This window comes from Osmerus eperlanus, chromosome 17, assembly GCF_963692335.1.
Source record: "Osmerus eperlanus chromosome 17, fOsmEpe2.1, whole genome shotgun sequence".
In the NCBI taxonomy this organism is placed as follows: domain Eukaryota; kingdom Metazoa; phylum Chordata; class Actinopteri; order Osmeriformes; family Osmeridae; genus Osmerus; species Osmerus eperlanus.
Window position 1 is genome coordinate 145,243 of NC_085034.1, and position 19,858 is coordinate 165,100.

General features: G+C 53.0%; 1 protein-coding gene across 3 annotated transcripts; it reads right to left on the reverse strand.

Moving 5' to 3' along the window:
* Positions 1-963: 963 nt before the first annotated feature.
* On the reverse strand, positions 964-18,229 carry LOC134037758 (protein bicaudal D homolog 1-like). Of its 3 annotated transcripts, XR_009932572.1 has the most exons (11): positions 17,607-18,221; positions 12,979-13,191; positions 12,204-12,356; positions 11,186-11,656; positions 9,827-10,750; positions 9,552-9,746; positions 9,235-9,386; positions 8,508-8,718; positions 2,997-3,087; positions 1,033-1,397; positions 964-998 (listed from the first exon to the last, which is right to left on the reverse strand). XR_009932572.1 is itself a non-coding variant. In XM_062483267.1 (10 exons), the coding sequence occupies exons 1-9, from the start codon at positions 17,820-17,822 to the stop codon at positions 3,001-3,003; spliced, it is 2,622 nt and encodes an 873-aa protein (XP_062339251.1). In that variant the 5' UTR covers positions 17,823-18,221; the 3' UTR covers positions 1,031-1,397; positions 2,997-3,000. The 3 variants fall into 3 exon arrangements, 2 of the variants coding, with proteins under 2 accessions (XP_062339251.1, XP_062339250.1); XM_062483267.1 differs by lacking the exon at positions 964-998 and having other exon boundaries at positions 1,031-1,397; XM_062483266.1 differs by lacking the exons at positions 964-998; positions 1,033-1,397; positions 2,997-3,087 and having other exon boundaries at positions 6,112-8,718; positions 17,607-18,229.
* Positions 18,230-19,858: the final 1,629 nt, after the last annotated feature.

Here is a 19,858-nt window from a genome sequence, read left to right on the forward strand (position 1 = left end):
AAGTGCAACAGAACAGTTGCCATGGAAACACTATGGTGAGAGCAAAGTGCATTTAGTGTCTGTTCAAGTCCTCATGACATCATTCCACCCAAAATAACACACTGGTCACAACGCCCAAATAACAATGCAGCAGTTTGTTAAAACTTCAACTCTACTTGAAGTCAGGGCAGCTATGACAGTAAGGCCAGGGTGGACAGAGGGATGAAGCTATGTACAGCAGACACACAGAAGCTAACACCTGAAGCATGCTAATCTATGCTAGTTCTATTGGCATATGTGAAGCCCTCTGTGACATTGCTTCTAAAAAGGGCTATACAAATACATTTTGATTTGATTAATATGGAGGCTGTGTATGTGATGGTGTAGAACAGGGGTGGGGAACGTCCGGCCCGAAATCATTTGGTCCGGCCCGCCATGGCACTGCAGGAACCATATTATTAGGTGCATTATTCGTTGGCAGCAGCACTATTTTAATATGTGGAAGAGGACTGTGGTGGCGCGCAGCGTTGCGTACAAATGTACCAAAACATTTCGCTCGCACGCTCTGCGCGCATTAAGGTAAGTGTGGAATTCCTTTCTAGCGAATCAAACCCAGAATACGTTGTTGGTATGGGCTAAGCCCCGAATGTTTACAACGTATGGCTCCGCGCCTGATTAACACTCAGATCGATAATCAGTCTCAAAAATGGTAGCAATATAAAAAATTATACGATCCCTTTCCGTAATCATGATACCCCCCAAGAAATGTTCGATGCACCCCTAGTCAAAGCAGGCTGCATCCGTGCCAGCTAACATCACAAACCTCACCAAAGAGAAGCAGTTCCAGCCATCACATTAGGGGTGAGTTAATTAAATGTTTGACCAAATATAGCAGGCACATTTTTAAGTTGATAATTCTGTACGGCCCCGAATGATTTAATAAATATCCAAATGGCCCTTGGCAGAACAAAGGTTCCCCACCCCTGATGTAGAAGCTTGACAGTGTCGGAAGCTCACACCTTTAGCATGCTAACACCTTTAGCATGCTAACACCTTTAGCATGCTAACATGGAGGACTACACCTGGGCTTCACATGGAAATTGTACAGAACACTTCCGGGTTACAACCCAAAGCATAGTATATAAACACACACACATACATAGATGGAGACAGAGAGAGCAGAGAGACGTGAAGTCATAGTGTTGTCCCTGTAGCGTCTCCAGGGTGACATGGTTTCAGATGGAGGCACTGCTCTGGCTCAGCTCTGCAGAACTGGGTGTCAGGGGTCAGGGGTTGGAGCTGGGGGGGGGGCAGGGGGACCAGAGGGGCCAGGGGGGCCAGGGGGACCAGAGGGGAGGCACTGGAGGGGAGCTGGTGCTTCTAGGACATGTAGCTCAGAGCTGCTGGAGAGGCATCATCTGTGGAGAGGAGAGGAATGGAGGGAAGGGTGGAGAGAGAAGAGGAGGGGTGGAGAGAGGAGGGGAGGGGTGGAGAGAGAAGAGGAGGGGTGGAGAGAGGAGGGGAGGGGTGGAGAGAGGAGGGGAGGAGAGAGAAGAGGAGGGGTGGAGAGAGGAGGGGAGGGGTGGAGAGAGGAGGGGAGGGGTGGAGAGAGAAGAGGAGGGGTGGAGAGAGGAGGGGAGGGGTGGAGAGAGGAGGGGAGGAGAGAGAAGAGGAGGGGTGGAGAGAGGAGGGGAGGGGTGGAGAGAGGAGGGGAGGAGAGAGAAGAGGAGGGGTGGAGAGAGGAGGGGAGGGGTGGAGAGAGAAGAGATGGGGTGGAGAGAGGAGGGGAGGGGTGGAGAGAGGAGGGGTGGAGAGAGAAGAGGAGGGGTGGAGAGAGAAGAGGAGGGGTGGAGAGAGGAGGGGAGGGGTGGAGAGAGGAGGGGTGGAGAGAGAAAAGGAGGGGTGGAGAGAGGAGGGGAGGGGTGGAGAGAGGAGGGGAGGGGTGGAGAGAGGAGGGGAGGGGTGGAGAGAGAATGGGTGGAGAGAGAAGAGGAGGGGTGGAGAGAGGAGGGGTGGAGAGAGAAGAGGAGGGGTGGAGAGAGAAAAGGAGGGGTGGAGAGAGGAGGGGAGGAGTGGAGAGAGAAGAGGAGGGGTGGAGAGAGGAGGGGAGGGGTGGAGAGAGAAGAGGAGGGGTGGAGAGAGGAGGGGAGGGGTGGAGAGAGGAGGGGAGGGGTGGAGAGAGAAGAGGAGGGGTGGAGAGAGAAAAGGAGGGGTGGAGAGAGGAGGGGAGGGGTGGAGAGAGAAGAGGAGGGGTGGAGAGAGGAGGGGAGGGGTGGAGAGAGGAGGGGAGGGGTGGAGAGAGGAGGGGAGGGGTGGAGAGAGAAGAGGAGGGGTGGAGAGAGGAGGGGTGGAGAGAGGAGGGGAGGAGAGAGAAGAGGAGGGGTGGAGAGAGGAGGGGAGGGGTGGAGAGAGAAGAGATGGGGTGGAGAGGGGAGGGGTGGAGAGAGAAGAGGAGGGGTGGAGAGAGGAGAGAATGGGTGGAGAGAAGATGGGAGGGGTGGAGAGAGAAGAGATGGGGTGGAGAGAGGAGAGAATGGGTGGAGAGAGAAGAGATGGGGTGGAGAGAGGAGGGAAGGGGTGGAGAGAGAAGGGGAGGGGTGGAGAGAGGAGGGGTGGAGAGAGAATAGGAGGGGTGGAGAGAGGAGGGGTGGAGAGAGGAGGGGAGGGGTGGAGAGAGAAGAGATGGGGTGGAGAGAAGAGGGGAGGGGTGGAGAGAGAAGAGATGGGGTGGAGAGAGGAGAGAATGGGTGGAGAGAGAAGAGATGGGGTGGAGAGAGGAGGGAAGGGGTGGAGAGAGAAGGGGAGGGGTGGAGAGAGGAGGGGTGGAGAGAGGAGGGGTGGAGAGAGGAGGGGAGGAGAGAAAAGAGGAGGGGTGGAGAGAGGAGGGGAGGGGTGGAGAGAGAAGGGGAGAGAAAGAGGTGGGGAGGGAACACATGACACTCTCAACACTAAATGTGTGGAATGTTGAACTGTGTATCTAGATGATGGTGTTGTTCTCAGCAGTAGTGGTAGTGTACCTTGTTAGCAGGGAGGCTCCGCCCCCTCGTTAGCTGGGAGGAAACCGCCGGCACGAAACCGCCGGCACTGGGGCAGCAGACTGCTGACGATCTACGAGACACTGGCCCGTTAGACTGGCACAGAGACACTGGCCCGTTAGACTGGCACAGAGACACTCACTTTTGCCCTGTCCTTATCACCTATAGCTCCTCCCTCACTGATGACTGTGTGGTGGAGCTCCACCCCAACCGCTGTAGTCCCGCCCTTGCTAGCTGCAACTCACTTCAAGCAGTTATAGAAGACAAACAACAATAACTAAATGCTGACTTGCTTAGCAACAATAACAGGGGGGTTGCTATTAATTTTAAATGTTTTGGAATCTTGTCCAGGTAAGATGGCCCCCTGAGGCCTGTTCCATAAAGGCCGCTCAAAAAAGCTGGACTTAAAGTCCCAAACCTGACTTCAATTAGCTTAACAAGTCAAACGGGGCTAAAGCGGTTCCATAAAGGCCAATTTCAGCTCATGCACTCCTACTTATTCAAGTCAGATTTAAGTAGTCAAGCTAATTGCGCGTGCACCCAATTCTTAAGCAGCCCGAGAGGTAAAACATGGATCATACAATCCACCACGGCAAAAGCAATGCACACGGCCACGTGACTTCTTCCAGAAAGAACGTTCCCTTTAAGCCGTGTAGTATGACAGCTCCCTCATCCACCACTCAAAATAAAATTAAACGCCATGATGACGTGAACAATAGGCTATGTAAGTTGAGGTCCTTTCTTATAGACCTTTACTTCATTGATAAAAAAAACAGACACCCTCTAAACACATTAAATTAAATTGACTTTTTTGACATTGTTTTATGAATAGCCTACTTTTTATCAATACATTATCCAGTAGCCTAACTTTTTAACATGGTTTTTGTGTTAGGGTTAATGAAAATGGGAAAATGAAGGATAGATGTATGGATTTAGGTTTATTTTTCAATTGTAGGCTACTGTTAACAATTATGTAGCTATGATAATTATACTGGGATAATTTAGATTGAGATATAGGCCTAAATGCCTGATGCCTAAACATTTGAAATCACAAACTACCATATAGCCATAGGTTTAACTATGTAGGTTTGTATCATTCTGAAATCATTTATCATGTATTTAAGTAGATTTTCTATAAATGTAGCCTACATATTGAACTGAGCGAGAATGAGAAAATTAGAATGTCTGTGGTAAATCATCGTTTTCCCGTTGGGTCAGTGTTACAGGAACGTCTGGTTAAGCAACAATACGGTCTAAGCCTGACAGTTAGCCTGCCCCGGACCAGGCCAGTTTAGAAGAATAAGTTGCCATAGTAACTGAGTCTGAACTACGTTGATCTGGCTTTATGGAAGCGAATAAACTAGAAATTAGTCCGACTAACTAACATAAGCCTGGCTTATTCGGTAAACTGGCTTTAAGGAACAGGCCTCAGAATGGGTTAGGTAAGATAGCTCCTCTGCCATGATAAGAGCCCCTCCTGTAGGACCTCTATGGGGCGTGATGCCACACCTCTACTCACCTGCTCATAGGCTGGCTCACCAGGAAGTAAACTGCCGTATGAAGCTGCAGTGAGGAAGCTGGCTGTCTGATTGGCTAACACATGCCAATCTAAACAAAGAGACTTAACCTTAACTTAACCCTGTCTATGGTTAACCATTGCCAAACAAACCCTTCAACCCTTGATAGGAGAGAGAAGGACCACACACACACAGATCAAAACAACAGGTTTATACATGGTATTCACATTGTGTATGTACAGTGTGCATGTACAGTGTGTATGACGTGACCACACAGATCCAGACAAGCTGGAACAGAACACATGCATACAGGGTGCTCTGAGGCTAACAGGCTAATGGTGCTAATGAGCTAGTGAGCTAACACGAGGAGGGGAGGGGGGGCACGAGGAGGGGAGGGGGGACACGAGGAGGGGAGGGGGGGCACGAGGAGGGGAGGGGGGACACGAGGAGGGGAGGGGGGGCACGAGGAGGGGAGGGGGGGCACGAGGAGGGGAGGGGGGACACGAGGAGGGGAGGGGGGGCACGAGGAGGGGAGGGGGGACACGAGGAGGGGAGGGGGGGCACGAGGAGGGGAGGGGGGGCACGAGGAGGGGAGGGGGGACACGAGGAGGGGAGGGGGGGCACGAGGAGGGGAGGGGGGACACGAGGAGGGGAGGGGGGGCACGAGGAGGGGAGGGGGGGCACGAGGAGGGGAGGGGGGCACGAGGAAGCAAGGGGGGGCACGAGGAGGGGGGGGGACACGAGGAGGGGGACACGAGAGAAGAGAGAGAGACTGTCTTTTTTCGTACATTTATTTGCTGAGTTCAAATACAAATACGTTGTCTCTGAGCAGTAGTGTCGTTGTTTCTGCTGAGGAAGGGGGATGGGGGGGGCTAACCTTGCATCAGAGCTGCACCTGACAGGAGGGCAGAGCTGCACCTGACAGGATCCAGAAACATTTTAGATCCCAGTAACTTTAACTTGTGTTGGAAGTAAAGAAAACCGGGTGATGATTCTGAAGTGTGTGTGTGTGCTGTGTGTGTGTTGTGTGTGAGTGTGGTGTGCTTTGTGTGTGTGAGTGTGGTGTGATGTGTGTGTGTGGTGGGGTGTCACAGAGAGGAATTTAAACTGGTTCATTTCCTGTTAACCATAAGCCAACCACACAACTACCACTTTATCTGTCACACACACACACACAACCAAATTAGCCGAATCATCAGTTTCTCAAGTAAATTTGTGGCAACTGGAGACCAATCACCTGGAGACCAATCGCCTGGAGACCAATCGCCTGGAGACCAATCGCCTGGAGACCAATCGCCTGGAGACCAATCACCTGGAGACCAATCGCCTGGAGACCAATCGCCTGGAGACCAATCGCCTGGAGACCAATCGCCTGGAGACCAATCGCCTGGAGACCAATCACCTGGAGACCAATCGCCTGGAGACCAATCGCCTGGAGACCAATCGCCTGGAGACCAATCGCCTGGAGACCAATCGCCTGGAGACCAATCGCCTGGAGACCAATCACCAGCCAGCTATATCTGTCCAACACAGCCATGATCGCATGGTCTTGGCCATGCGATCATGGCCTGTCAAATGTGCTCTGGCCTTATGGCAGTGCAGAAGAATACAATATTGTCACTGATACTGTATCTGGTGCTGTGAGGATCCCTTCTGTTACTGTCTCATGGAGGGGAGGAGAGATGGGAGAGGAGGGGAGACATGAGGAGAGGAGGGGGAGAGAAAGGGAGGATTGGGGAGGAGGGGAGGGGAGACATGAGGAGAGGAGGAGGAGAGGGGAGATGAGGGGGTGCAAAAAAGACAGAGAAGAGGAGGGGAGGAAATGGACTGTCTGTCTGACCAAAAAAAGAACAGATGTTTCAGAACATTATTTTCATGTGGCATGAAAGTGACGTGAACAGCAGCAGCCCTTCACCACAGAAACAACAAACCAACCCAGGGATGCAGTGTCACAGTGAGGCCAGCGCAGACGGAACTCTACAGTCACACCAGAATCTGCCTCAGAATTAGCTTTACTGGGGCGAATCTACACAGATCAAAACCATTAGAGCAACATGAAGAAGAATTGTGTGTGAGAAGAAGAAGTGTCCTGTCTGGGTACTGCAGCATGCTCCCCCTGTCAGCCTGTCTGGGTACTGCAGCATGCTCCCCCTGTCAGCCTGTCTGGGTACTGCAGTGCACTGAGCAGGCACATGTTCACAGCTGACCTGTGGTGGTTGTAGCTAATTGCAGTACCTCATTGTCAAGTACGTTTAACAGTGACATAATTCTGATTTGGTGGCTGTAACGAGTTCCTGTAGATGTGTGTCACATTCCCTGAGAGTAGAGCTTTTCTCCCCTGAGGTTGGGCGCAATACCCCTCCCCGCCCTCGGGGGGACTCACACTACAACTGATACTGATATGAGGCAGAGGGGGTCTGAACAGGATGAAATAACCTTCTTCCCCCTCCTTTCAGAAAAAGACACATGAAAAAAAAGCTATTTTGAGTAATTGAGAACAATAGTACTGTTGGACTATGGACCATGATCATGACAGTAACAAATATGTCCACAAGGTGGTGCTAGAGGCTAGATAGAGTAATGCAGTACAGTGGTGAGTTTAGAGTGTTCAATAGAAGCGTTGTAAGTCCAACAACAACCACATATATAAACAGTTGCAAACTACACATATCAATACCTTGTATCAAGCTCTGCATATACTTGTGTGAAGGACATTTGGTTACAGTGCTGTGTGTGTAATATTATTTCAAAACAGACAATAATGGGACTGGATATATTCAAGTAGCAGATCTGTAGGGATCAGTCCGATGTGAAAAGGACCAGTGTAAAGTCTGTCCTGTGTCCTGGGGGAGTCTAGCATGCTCTCTCTCCTCCCAGCTGCTTGTCTCTACGTCAGGTCAGTCAGTCTATCCCAGTGGGAGTGTCCTGGAGGGTCAGCACCTCGCAGGACAGGGCCTCTTGTGCTCCTTGTGTCAAATCCCTGAGCAAAGTCACAAAGATTTTCCGCCCACAGGCCCAGGCACAGGAAATAGCAAACAGGAAACCAGTCTGTCATCCTCTCTGTGAGCCCCATCGACTCCCCTTCTGAGGGCCAGAGAGAGGGCTGATGCGAGTTGTAGTTTAATGTCAATTGAGGGATTGTGGGAACTGTAGTTTCATCAGTGAAAGGGTAGGTGGGAGTTGAAGTTTATTGTCAATTGAGGGGTTGTGGGAATCGCTAATTTCTTTCACTAACCCTAACCCTATTAATGAGATGGTAGATTGTTATAATTTAGTAAAAGGGGTTACTGGGATATATAGTTTGCTGTCAGTGAGGAGGTCGATGGTAGCTATAGTAACGGGGGTAGAGAGGGCTGTAGCTGTTGGAGTGACTGTAGAATGATGAGGGACTGTAGAAGGAGGAGGAACTATGGTAGGAGGAAGGGGAGGCATAGGAGGAGGAGTACGAGGGGCGTGATAGGCTGGCAAGGGGGCGTGTCCTGGGGGAGGAACTCCAGGCGGATCTCCGCGTCAGGAGGGGCGAGCGATACGGGGATGAGGGGGCGGAGCCTGGTAGGGCGGGGCGAGTGGGGGATGCCCGGGTATCAGGGGAAAAGATTCTGGACACGGCCGAGCAGCGAGGAAGGTGGGAGTGGTCTACACTCACGCTGTCCACCAGGAGGGTCTGGGCCCCCTGGTCGCCCCGGACCCCAGTCTCCTGGCCCCCCTGTGTTCCCAGGCTCTGAGCCAGACGCCGGGGCGAGGAGGCGGGCGAGGAGGGGGCCTCCAAGGCGGGAGGGCTCCCTGGGACGGAGTGAGTGGGGGAGGCTCTGGGGGACGGGCTGGGGAGGGGGCAGGGGCGGGGGGGCGAGGGGGGTGCAGGGGGGGTGGAGGAGGTGAAAGCCAGGGTCAGGGAGGCGGGGGCTGTAGTCACTGGACTGAGTGGGGCATCCAAGAGGCCAGGGGAAGGGGCTGAGGCAGAGGCTGGATGACTTACTTTAGGGGTGCTGGTCCGGGGCCGAGGGCCCTTGCCCCCCGGGGAGCGGTGGCTCAGCTCCTGGTCGAACGCCAGGTCCTCCAGGCGCTGCGTAAGAGCCAGCTTCTGCTGGATGGCCATGCGGAGCAGCGAGTTCAGGGTCTTCTTCTCATCCTCCGCTGCTGTCAGCTGCCTCTGCATCTCATCCAGACGGGTCATATACTGGTCACACCTGGGGGAGAGGGGAGGTCATATACTGGTCACACCTGGGGGAGAGGGGAGGTCATATACTGGTCACACCTGGGGGAGAGGGGAGGTCATATACTGGTCACACCTGGGGGAGAGGGGAGGTCATATACTGGTCACACCTGGGGGAGAGGGGAGGTCATATACTGGTCACACCTGGGGGAGAGGGGAGGTCATACACTGGTCACACCTGGGGGAGAGGGGAGGTCATATACTGGTCACACCTGGGGGAGAGGGGAGGTCATATACTGGTCACACCTGGGGGAGAGGGGAGGTCATATACTGGTCACACCTGGGGTGAGGTGTTACCTGGCAGGTGTTACCATCCATCCACCCATCCATGTATGTATTAAATCTTGTATGTCCGTGTGATGTGTGAGGATCTGATAAGGGTTAGGGTTAGTGTGATAAGGGTTAGGGTTAGTGTGATAAAGATTAGGGTTAGTGTGATAAGGGTTAGGGTTAGTGTGATAAGCGTGGTGAGGTGGTTCGTGTATCGTACGTGGTGGCGAACATGGCACGCAGTGAGGAGAAGGTGGCAGCGTCCTCCTTCAAGGCCTTCAGCTCATTCCTCAGCTTGGTCATGGTGTCCGTCACCATCGCCTTCTCGTTCTCGTACTTACTCTTCAGGTTGGCCAGAGCGCCCTCGGCTGTCTGGGAGAAAAACAGCAAACACAAAACCTTAACATCAAACCAGGAAGTACAACAACACACTCCACACCACCAGGGGGCACACAGTCTCATTCCCTCCCCCCCCCCCCGGGTCCCCCAGTCATCTAATCTCCCATTCAAACCAGTCCTCCAGTCTCCCAGTTTCACCTGCTTGTTGGCCTTGAGGACGAGGCGCAGGGTGGCCACCTGCTCTCTCTTGGTGCTGAGCAGAGCCTTCAGCTTGAGGATCTCCTCCAGGCAGCTGTCCTTGTCCTTGTCCAGCAGAGGCGCCAGCTCCCTGGCCGCTGCTCTCTGCCGGGACAGCTGCAGCGCCCGGTCCACCGCCCTCTGAAGGTGGCGCACCTGGGGGACACACGGCAGGTACACACACCATTATTTACACACACACACACACACAAACACACACTTACACACACTCATACCTGTTCTTTGATGATGGCGTTGAGGTTGTAGATGTTCATGGGTTCTCTGCGCAGGTCACCAGCTGTCTCCAGAGCGGGTGAGGATGATGAAGATGAAGATGAAGAGGCACTGATGCTGGGGGAGCCGGTAGGAGGAGTCTTCCCCCCTTCCCTCCCCCCCTCCTTGGACGGCGACTCAGAGGGGCTCCGCGACTCCCCCGACGAGCCGGTTGCTGCGACGACAGCGGCGAGCCTCCGGGCCAATCGCGGCGTGAGCAGGACCCTGCTGTCATCATCGGCCGCCGCCCCCTTTGCCCCGCCCAGTCCGGTCCTCGGACCACGGCCCTGCCGGTAGTAGTCGAGCATGACGCGGTTGGGTGTCTCGTTGTTGCAGAGGCACACGTGATGGTAGAGCTGGGCCAGCTCCTCACTGAACATCACCAGCTCATCCTGCGCTGCTCCCAGCGCCGCCTGACTCTCCCCCGCTCGCCCCCGCGCCTCCTTCAGCTCCTCCTCCAGCCGGCCCACCTTCTCCTCCAGGCTGTGGCGGCGTGCCGGGCCCCGGGGTCGCTCCTGCAAGGCCTGCTGCTCCCGGAGCCCTCGCAGCTCTGCCTTCAGCTCCACCACCTCAGTCACCGCCACACGATACTTACACTGCAGGATCTCCAGGCCTGGGGTGTGGTGGGGGAACACTCTGGACACCTCCTCTTCCTCCTCCTCTTCCCCACCCTGCTCCATGAGGGTCTCACGGTGGAGCTGGGTCTTTGAGTCTGGATGGGCCTGGTGGGCGAGGTGGGCCTCACGATGCAGGCGTCTGAGTGCTGTGACTCTCTGGCTGAGGCGGAGGGCCCTCTCGTGCTGCTGAGCCAAGGCACTCTGCGTGTGCTGCAGCTGGGTCTGGCTCTCCTGCAGGCTGCTCAACAGCCCTGCCTTCTCGCACTCCACCTGTAGGGGGAGCACACAGCACCGGGCCAGGGTTAGGCCAGGGTAAAGCCCTAGCCTCAGTCCTGGTCCTTGTCCTGGTCCTAGTCCTGGAGTTGGTCCAGTTCAAAGCCCTAGCCCCAGCCCTAGTCTTAGCCCTCTTCCTGACCCTAGCCCTGCTCGTAGCCCTAGCCCTAGCCATAGTCCTAGACCTGCTTCTGGATCCAGTATCAGAGGATACAAATAAGCTCTTCCTGTGGCCTGGCTAATCACAGCAGCCGGAGGGAGGGATGTAGTTTCACCTCCTGGGACTACAGCATCCCACACGTGTGTGTGTGCTTTCTCAAGAGATAGGGGGAGAGAAAGAAAGCGAGAGAAATGGAGATTGATGGAGAAATACATAGAGAGACAGAGAGTGAGAGTGAGACAAAGAGGTAGTTGTTAACCCCACACACAAACCTCCATCAGTTGTTGCTTCAGCTTCTGAATCTCCGTCATGTTCATCTCACTGAACAGGTCGGCCCCGCCCTCCCCTCTGCGCCCCGCTGCTCGACACTCCCCATTGGCTCTGGGCAACGACCCGCTGCAGCCCATCACTGCGTTGCCATGGAGATGTCCGTTGCACCGCACCGGCTCCTCGTTGCTAGGAGACTGGATGGATGTGGGCGTGGCAGTGCCGCTGGGCGGAGCGGAGGTGAAGGCCAGGTGGGCGGACCCTGTGTAGGTGACATCACAGGTGCTCAGGTGATGCACCAGCTCCTTGCGGAGGTGATTCTTCTGCTCCCGCTCGCTCTTCAGCGAGTCCAGCGCCTCCTCCAATTGGCTATCGGAGATGTCCTTCAGACGCAGAGCGTCCTCCAGTTGGCTCCTCAAGACCTCCGTTTCCTCCTCCAGGACTTTGATCTCGTGTTTCAGACCTTCAAACTCCACCTGGAGAGAAGAAGAGAGGAGAGGATATGCCTTATTAATGAGATACGTGTGGGCAGTGTGTGTGTGTACCTGGTTCTGTCTGAGTGTGTGTGTGTACCTGGTTCTGTCTGAGTGTGTGGGCCTGGTTCTGTCTGAGTGTGTGTGTGTACCTGGTTCTGTCTGAGTGTGTGTGTGTGTACCTGGTTCTGTCAGGGTGTGTGTGTACCTGGTTCTGTCTGAGTGTGTGTGTGTGTACCTGGTTCTGTCAGGGTGTGTGTGTACCTGGTTCTGTCTGAGTGTGTGTGTGTGTACCTGGTTCTGTCAGGGTGTGTGTGTACCTGGTTCTGTCTGAGTGTGTGTGTGTGTGTGTACCTGGTTCTGTCAGGGTGTGTGTGTACCTGGTTCTGTCTGAGTGTGTGTGTGTGTACCTGGTTCTGTCAGGGTGTGTGTGTACCTGGTTCTGTCTGAGTGTGTGTGTGTGTGTACCTGGTTCTGTCAGGGTGTGTGTGTACCTGGTTCTGTCTGAGTGTGTGTGTGTGTACCTGGTTCTGTCAGGGTGTGTGTGTACCTGGTTCTGTCTGAGTGTGGACACCAGCTTCTGCAGGGAGATGTTCTCCTCCTCCAGCTCGCTGTAGTCCTGCAGCAGTCGAGCTTCTCTGAACTTGTACTCTCTCAGCTCCTCCCTCCCCCTGCTCCTCTGCAACTCCAGCATCTCCTTACTCTGCACACACACACACACCATACACACACACACCATACACACACACACCATACACACACACCATACACACACACACACACCATACACACATACACTCACCATCTCATTACTCTAGAACACACACAGTTACAGGTGTGTCCACATACATACACAAACCTCACTGTCCCCCACCCAACTCTCCTAGCTCCTGGTTCAGATCCTCCCCACCTCTCCTAGCTCCTGGTTCAGATCCTCCCCACCTCTCCTAGCTCCTGGTTCAGATCCCACCCACCTCTCCTAGCTCCTGGTTCAGATCCCCCCCACCTCTCCTAGCTCCTGGTTCAGATCCTCCCCACCTCTCCTAGCTCCTGGTTCAGATCCTCCCCACCTCTCCTAGCTCCTGGTTCAGATCCTCCCCACCTCTCCTAGCTCCTGGTTCAGATCCCCCCCACCTCTCCTAGCTCCTGGTTCAGATCCCCCCCACCTCTCCTAGCTCCTAGTTCAGACCCCCCCACCTCTCCTAGCTCCTGGTTCAGATCCCCCCCACCTCTCCTAGCTCCTAGTTCAGATCCCCCCCACCTCTCCTAGCTCCTGGTTCAGATCCCCCCCACCTCTCCTAGCTCCTAGTTCAGATCCCCCCCACCTCACGCAGGTCCTGCAGCAGGGTTCCCAGGTGCTGGTTGTCCGCCAGGGTGCTGGAGGCTTTAGCTCGGCAGTGCTTGAGCTGGGCCTGCAGCTCCAGCAGACGGCTCATGTAGAAGGCCTCCTTGCTGGCCGACTCTTGCAGCAGGGACTCCTCCGTGCTCTCCCCGTCCGCCGCCACCTTGCGCTGGGTGGAGCAGGCCTGGCAGAACGCCTGGGGCACACACAACACCCACCATCACTAGGGAACAGTTCAGTAGCTTAGCATATCCTCTCTTCCCCATAGAGATACAGTCTAAGTTAGCAGCTCCTCTCTTCCCCACTGAGATACAGTCTAAGTTAGCAGCTCCTCTCTTCCCCACTGAGATACAGTCTAAGTCAGACAATCCTAGTTGGGGGTGGGGGGGGGAGGTTAACCCCTCGCAAGGCCAGCCCTACTTTCAGTTAGCCCAGCCAGAAAGGACCAGGCCCAAACTGAGAGAGACAGAAAGAGGGAGCGTGTGTGTGTGTAGACAGAGGGAGGGAGAGAGTGTGTGAGTGTAACAGAGGGAGGGAGAGAGTGTGTGAGTGTAACAGAGGGAGGGAGAGAGTGTGTGTGTGTGTGTAACAGAGGGAGGGAGAGAGTGTGTGAGTGTGTGCAAAAGAGGTAGAGAGAAAGAGAGATACAGGATGACATCAGTGTAAGTGATATTGTGTGTTTGATGTATTGATCAGCTCTTCCAGGAAACATCTTAATGGCAGCAAAAAAACAATACCAGACATAGCTCAGATTTGTGTGTGTAGGTGTGCATGTGTGTAGATGTGTGTGTAGGTGTGCGTGTGTGTTCATAATCCATATCCATAACAGAGATAGATCGGTAGACTGATAGACCCTAACCCTAATACAGAGAGAGATGGAGAAGGACTACATGAATCAGAGATGAATGATACTGTTGGCTTTCATGAGCACTTTCACACTGCTTCTCTTTCTTTTCCATTAATCCCTCCATCCCTCCATCCCTCCACCCCTCTATCCCTCCATCCCTCCATCCCTCCACCCCTCTATCCCTCCATCCCTCCACCCCTCCATCCCTCCCTCTCTCCTCCACCACTCCATCCCTCCATCCCTCCACCCCTCCATCCATCCCACTCTCCTCCACCCCTGGGTGTTCTGCAGTCTGTTCTAGAATACTAATGCTCTCTCACAGGGTCACCCCACCACAGGGTGGAGTAGCTAACACACACACACACTCTCACACACACACACACACACACATACACTCACACACACATACACACATAAATACACTCACACACACATACATACACACAGATAGACACACACATACACACACATAGACATCTCACAGTTAGCTAGCACAGCATCGTGCCCTTTCACCCAATTTACGAGATGTGTGTGTCTCCCTTACTCTATGTACCCTTTCAGCCCTCCTCCCCCCGTCCTCCAGTTCTCCCCTACACTACTTACTCTCTCTCACACACACACACACACACACACACACACACACACACACACACACACAGTTATTATCTTATGGGGGAACAGGGATAAACACTTTTAATCACACTTTCTACCATCTTCTTGGCAAACAGTCTCAAACCACAACTGAGCTCCACTGTGGCTGACATCATGGCTGCTCGATTCATCTTTAGTGAATTATTCACCTTCTACTGCCTGCCTGCCTGCCTGCCTGCCTGCCTGCCTGTCTGTCTGTCTGTCTGTCTGTCTGTCTGTCTGCCTGTCTGCCTGTCTGCTTTCCTGCTTGCCTGCCTGTCTGCCTGCCTGCCTGCCTGCCTGCCTGCCTGCCTGCCTGTCTGCCTGCTTGCCTGCTTGCCTGCCTGTCTGCCTGCCTGCCTGCCTGCCTGCCTGCCTGCCTGCCTGCTTGCCTGTCTGCCTGCCTGCCTGCCTGCCTGCCTGTCTGCCTGCTCACTGCTAACTTCCCCCAGAAGTGGCGTTCCGTTGGCTCTGTGTCCTATGACATTACAATCATACGCCCTGAGTGCAGTCTGGGCTGTTTTTAGCCTAGCAGCAGCTGCTAATGCGTATCCTGAATGTTTCATCACACTGTGCCCCCATCACCCCGCTCAACCACCAAACCCCTCACAACCCTGGATGCTGCGCGCATCTGACACACCCTTCCCCATCACAACGGTTCCCTCCTGAAACCCCCTCACTCAGGTCACACCAAACACCAGCTCTCTGGGGGAAAACTGACACACACACTCATACAGAGACCCACCCATACACACACACACTCATACACACTCACACACAAACCCACCCATACCCACACACACATCACACGTCTTATAAACAAGCCAACATCCACCATAACTGAACTTTCTGCTGGATGTGTTTTAATAAGAAGGAAACCATGACAACATAAGGATGTAGACTTGATGTTTAGTAGAATCCTGCTGCTGTAGAGCAGCTCATCATCATCCAGCTGTGGTCTCTGGCTCCTGCACAGGCAACCCTGACAGGAGCACTTCCTGCACGTTAACCATTGGTTATTAGATTGGAACAACCAATCAGAGTCAATCAATTAGCTAATGGTTTCAGAGCACCAGGTCGGCAGACTGTGTAATACTGGAGATATCGACCTGTGAAAATAACTGGTAAGCTTTCTGAAAATGTAATTAAAATCAAATCAAATGTTACTAGGGAGTCAGTTGGCTGAGCGGTTAGGGAATCGGGCTAGTAATCAGAAGGTTGCTGGTTCGATTCCTGGCTGTGCAAACCAAATGACGTTGTGTCCTTGGGCAAGGCACTTCACCCTACTTGCCTCGGGGGGAATGTCCCTGTACTTACTGTAAGTCGCTCTGGATAAGAGCGTCTGCTAAATGACTAAATGTAAATGTAAAATGTACTTGTATAGTGCTTTTTACAATCCCTCTCTCAGTGCAGATGAGACCAAGCGAGAGTTGTGGGTCGAGGGTCGGAGTCTGAGGGTCAGGGGTCGAGGGGAAGGTCTGGAGGAGGTTGACGAGGAGTTGATGACGTCTGAGAGGCTGAATAACACGGTTCTCACCATGACACAGCATGAAGTAGAACTGCCCACAACCTCACTACCTCACCACCTCACACACCGAGCCTCACCACCTCTACCTCACTCACCTGACTACCCTCACTACTTCACCCTTAATGCTACTTACATATAAAAATGCATTTTGCAATGTTTTTATCCAAAGCAACATATCAATAGTGCATATAGTATAGTAGTACAGTAGACAATCAGGGATTAGATTTGCGTAGTGATTCAATGGCCAGAGTCAAGAGCAGTCTGTATCTACCAGGCATGGTAGATATGGTGCAACGATAATAACATCTCATTTACATTTCGTCATTTAGCAGACGCTCTTATCCAGAGTGACTTACAGTAGTACAGGGACATTCCCCCGAGGCAAGTAGGGTGAAGTGCCTTGCCCAAGGACACAACTTCATTTTTCACGGCCAGGAATCGAACCGGCAACCTTCAGATTAATAGCCCGATTCCCTAACCGCTCAGCCATCCGAACCACCCATCTCAGTTACAGTTTTACATCATCCAGTGCAGCAGAAACAACATATCCAGTGAAGGTAGTTTCTCAGCAGTCTGATAGAGCAACAGGGACCAATAGGAGCTGTGATGTCATTGTGATGTCACTGAGACCAGAAGCACCATCAGGGAGGTGGAGGAGGGAGGTGTCAGATTACAAACATACTGTTAGAACTCCGCACTTCTGATCCTTGATGTTGTGATGTAGTTTCTACATGCACTATTTCTCTGTTGCTTTGGATAAAGGCACCTACTGAGGATGTGAATGTCCCGTCTGAACCCTGACAGACGCTGCTGCTTCTCTGTTCCATCATCAGTCACATAGATCCTGTTTGGGCCAGGAGACATCAGCTCATCTTCCTAGTTAGCAGGGTAACAGCCCCACAGACAGCTGATCTGCTGTGTCATCTAGTGATATGCTGCTGTGTCATCATTCTATTTAAAAAATATATATTTCAATGTGTCCTATTCTTTGCTAGTATAAACTTAAATATTCTTAATAAGACATGTTCAACTCCATTGCACCAAAACACAGACCCACACAGAGAGAACCTGCTCTGTCTGGTGCAGAGCATCAGGTTACTACACTCCCTCCCTGTAGCAGCACAGAACAACAGAACACCCCCCTCTCTCTCTCTCTCCCTCCCTCCCCCCTCACTCTCCCTCCCTCCCTCTCTCTCCCTCCCTCTCTCCCATCACTCTCCCTCCCTCTCTCTCTCTCTCTCTCTCTCTCTCTCTCTCCCTCCTCACTCTCCCTCACTCTCTCTCTCCCCTCCCTCCCTCTTTCTCTGCATCTCTCTATCTCTCTCACACACTCTTTCCCTCCTTCCCTTCCTCCCCCTCTCCTGTCTCTCTGGGAGGCCTGTGTCTCCATGGTTGCCGGGTGATGCGGCCCTGCCCAAATACGACCCATCCCCTAGGCGCGCTGTGGCGGCAGCCAGGTTGAGGATGTGACACCAACACATTTCTGTTACAAACACCCGCCGACGCTGCCGACGCTGAGCCTTTCATAAGGGCGGCGGAGCGTAATGCGGAACAAGCATCCGGCCGTAGCGGCGGAGCGTAATGCGGAACAAGCATCCAGCCGTACCTCCTGTAGCTGTTCCAGCTCCAGCCTGAGCGCCTCCTGCTCGGCCTCCAGTTCCCCGTACTGCTGCTTCAGAGTCTGGTTCTCCTCCAGGACTACAAGCCCGCACTCCGCGGCACGGACCTTCTCCCGGTTGGCCTCTGCCAACTCCCGGCTGAGCCTCTCCACCTCCGCCCGGCACTGCTCCACCGTGTCCCCGCATCCCCCCCCGGCGGCCATCCCTCCTCTCCCACACTCCGCTCCTCGTCCCTGCGGATGTGCAGGGAGGCGGAGGATGAGACAGCTGTAGCAGACAACAAACCCGCTCCTTCTGTGGATCCAGCAGAGTTTAAGAACGCATGAGAGAAACGCGTGAAGCCCCTTAGAGCGCGGCTATCATTCTCGTGGTGTAAGCTCCTGGCGCGCGGTTTCCCTCTCGGCTAAACGTCCCGCCTGCTTTTTCCTCTTCTTTTTCTGCTTATTCATCGGGATGCGGGCGCCATCTCTTCCTACGGCCATGAAGCACGGTGCTCGCAACTCTCTCCCATCTCTGTGTTGGTGACGTCGGTACCGGAGACAGCCGTCCTCACCGCCCCCCGCTGTAAAGTCATCATTTGTCACACCGGGAGAGGCGCGTGACGCTTCAATGTTGTACATAAAGAAACAACCATGTGATATAGTTGAACTGTTCTGTTCTATTAAATGTATTATTGTGTGTGTGTGTTTTGTAATGCATATACTCTTAATGCACATATATTTGCTTACCATTCATTGTAAAATGTAGTATTTATTTATTTTATAAATTCATTAATTTTTTATTGTTGTTTGTATAACATGTCATGTTTCTTATGATGTAGTAACTGTGTTAGCGGGGTATCATTCATGCTATGTGTGTGCTTTGTAATGTTGGCACTTAACATTCTCCAGGAGAGTGCTCGATCGTCTCATTTCAGAGGTCTGGGAATAATTTTTGCAGCTCTCCTATGTTCGCCCAGATGGGTGATCTGGTTCTTTGCTTCCCTTGTTTCGAACATATTGTTCGTATTCCCTAACCACTTTCTCCCCACTTTGAAGCGCATTGTGTTTCCTCCTGGTATGAAATGCGCTATATAAATAAAGTTTGATTTGATTTATAGTCGGCATTCTTATTAGTATTCAATATCAATACAATGGTTCACTTGAACTATTTCTGATATAAGTTCTACTGTAAAGCTAACCAAATACGTAGGTCATATTTATTATGTTATATGTTATTCTGCCGCTTTAAACTCTGTGTAGTTAGCCTACAGCGCCCCCGCCTGGCCAGACTGGATACTAGACACTTCAGGCAAGCACATGATACAAGGAGCCAAGGAGAGGGGTGTTGTTCACAGAAAATACGCTAGATGGCAGCACTGCATATTCAAACAGCAGGTGCTACGATTGGACGGTCATCAATCAATATGACTAGTCACGACAGGGACATGATCCTCACTCCACCTTTGATTGAGATCTTTCCTCTCCCATCCTTCTCTCCTGTGCACCATGATTGCCCAATGGGGATAAATAAGTGACCTATACCCTCCTACCTACCTGTGCAGAATGAATGAGGGTTGGGGGGGGAGGTCGGGAGGATGTTAAACTAGGTCATTGCTCCTGAATCTCTCTCCTGCCTGAAGACCTGCCTACACCATCTCTCCTCTTCCCCATGCCCCTCTAACACCAGAGATATGACATCACTACAAGAGGAAGGGAGGGATAGGAGAGGAGAGGATAGAGGGATGGGAGAGGAGAGAGGGATGGGACAGGGAAAAAGAGTTGGAGAGAGTCTGTGTGAATTTCAGTGTGTGTGTGCGTCTATGTACTGCATGTGTGTGTGCATGGGAAGGAAGGGAGGAATGACGTTGTGTCCCTGGGCAAGGCACTTCACCCTACTTGCCTCGGGGGAATGTCCCTGTACTCACTGTAAGTCGCTCTGGAGCGACTAAAATGAGGAAGATGAAAGGGAGGAAGAGAAGAAGAGAGGAAGGGAGGAAGGGAGGAAGAGAGGAAGAGAGAAGGGAGGAAGAGAGGAAGGGAGGAAGGGAGGAAGAGAGGAAGAGAGGAAGAGAGAAGGGAGGAAGGGAGGAAGGGAGGAAGAGAGAATGGAGGAAGGGAGGAAGAGAGGAAGGGAGGAAGAGAGGAAGGAAGGAAGGGAAGAAGGGAGGAAGGGAGGAAGAGAGGAAGGGAGGAAGGGAGGAAGGGAGGAAGGGAGGAAGAGAGGAAGGGAGGAAGAGAGAAGGGAGGAAGAGAGGAAG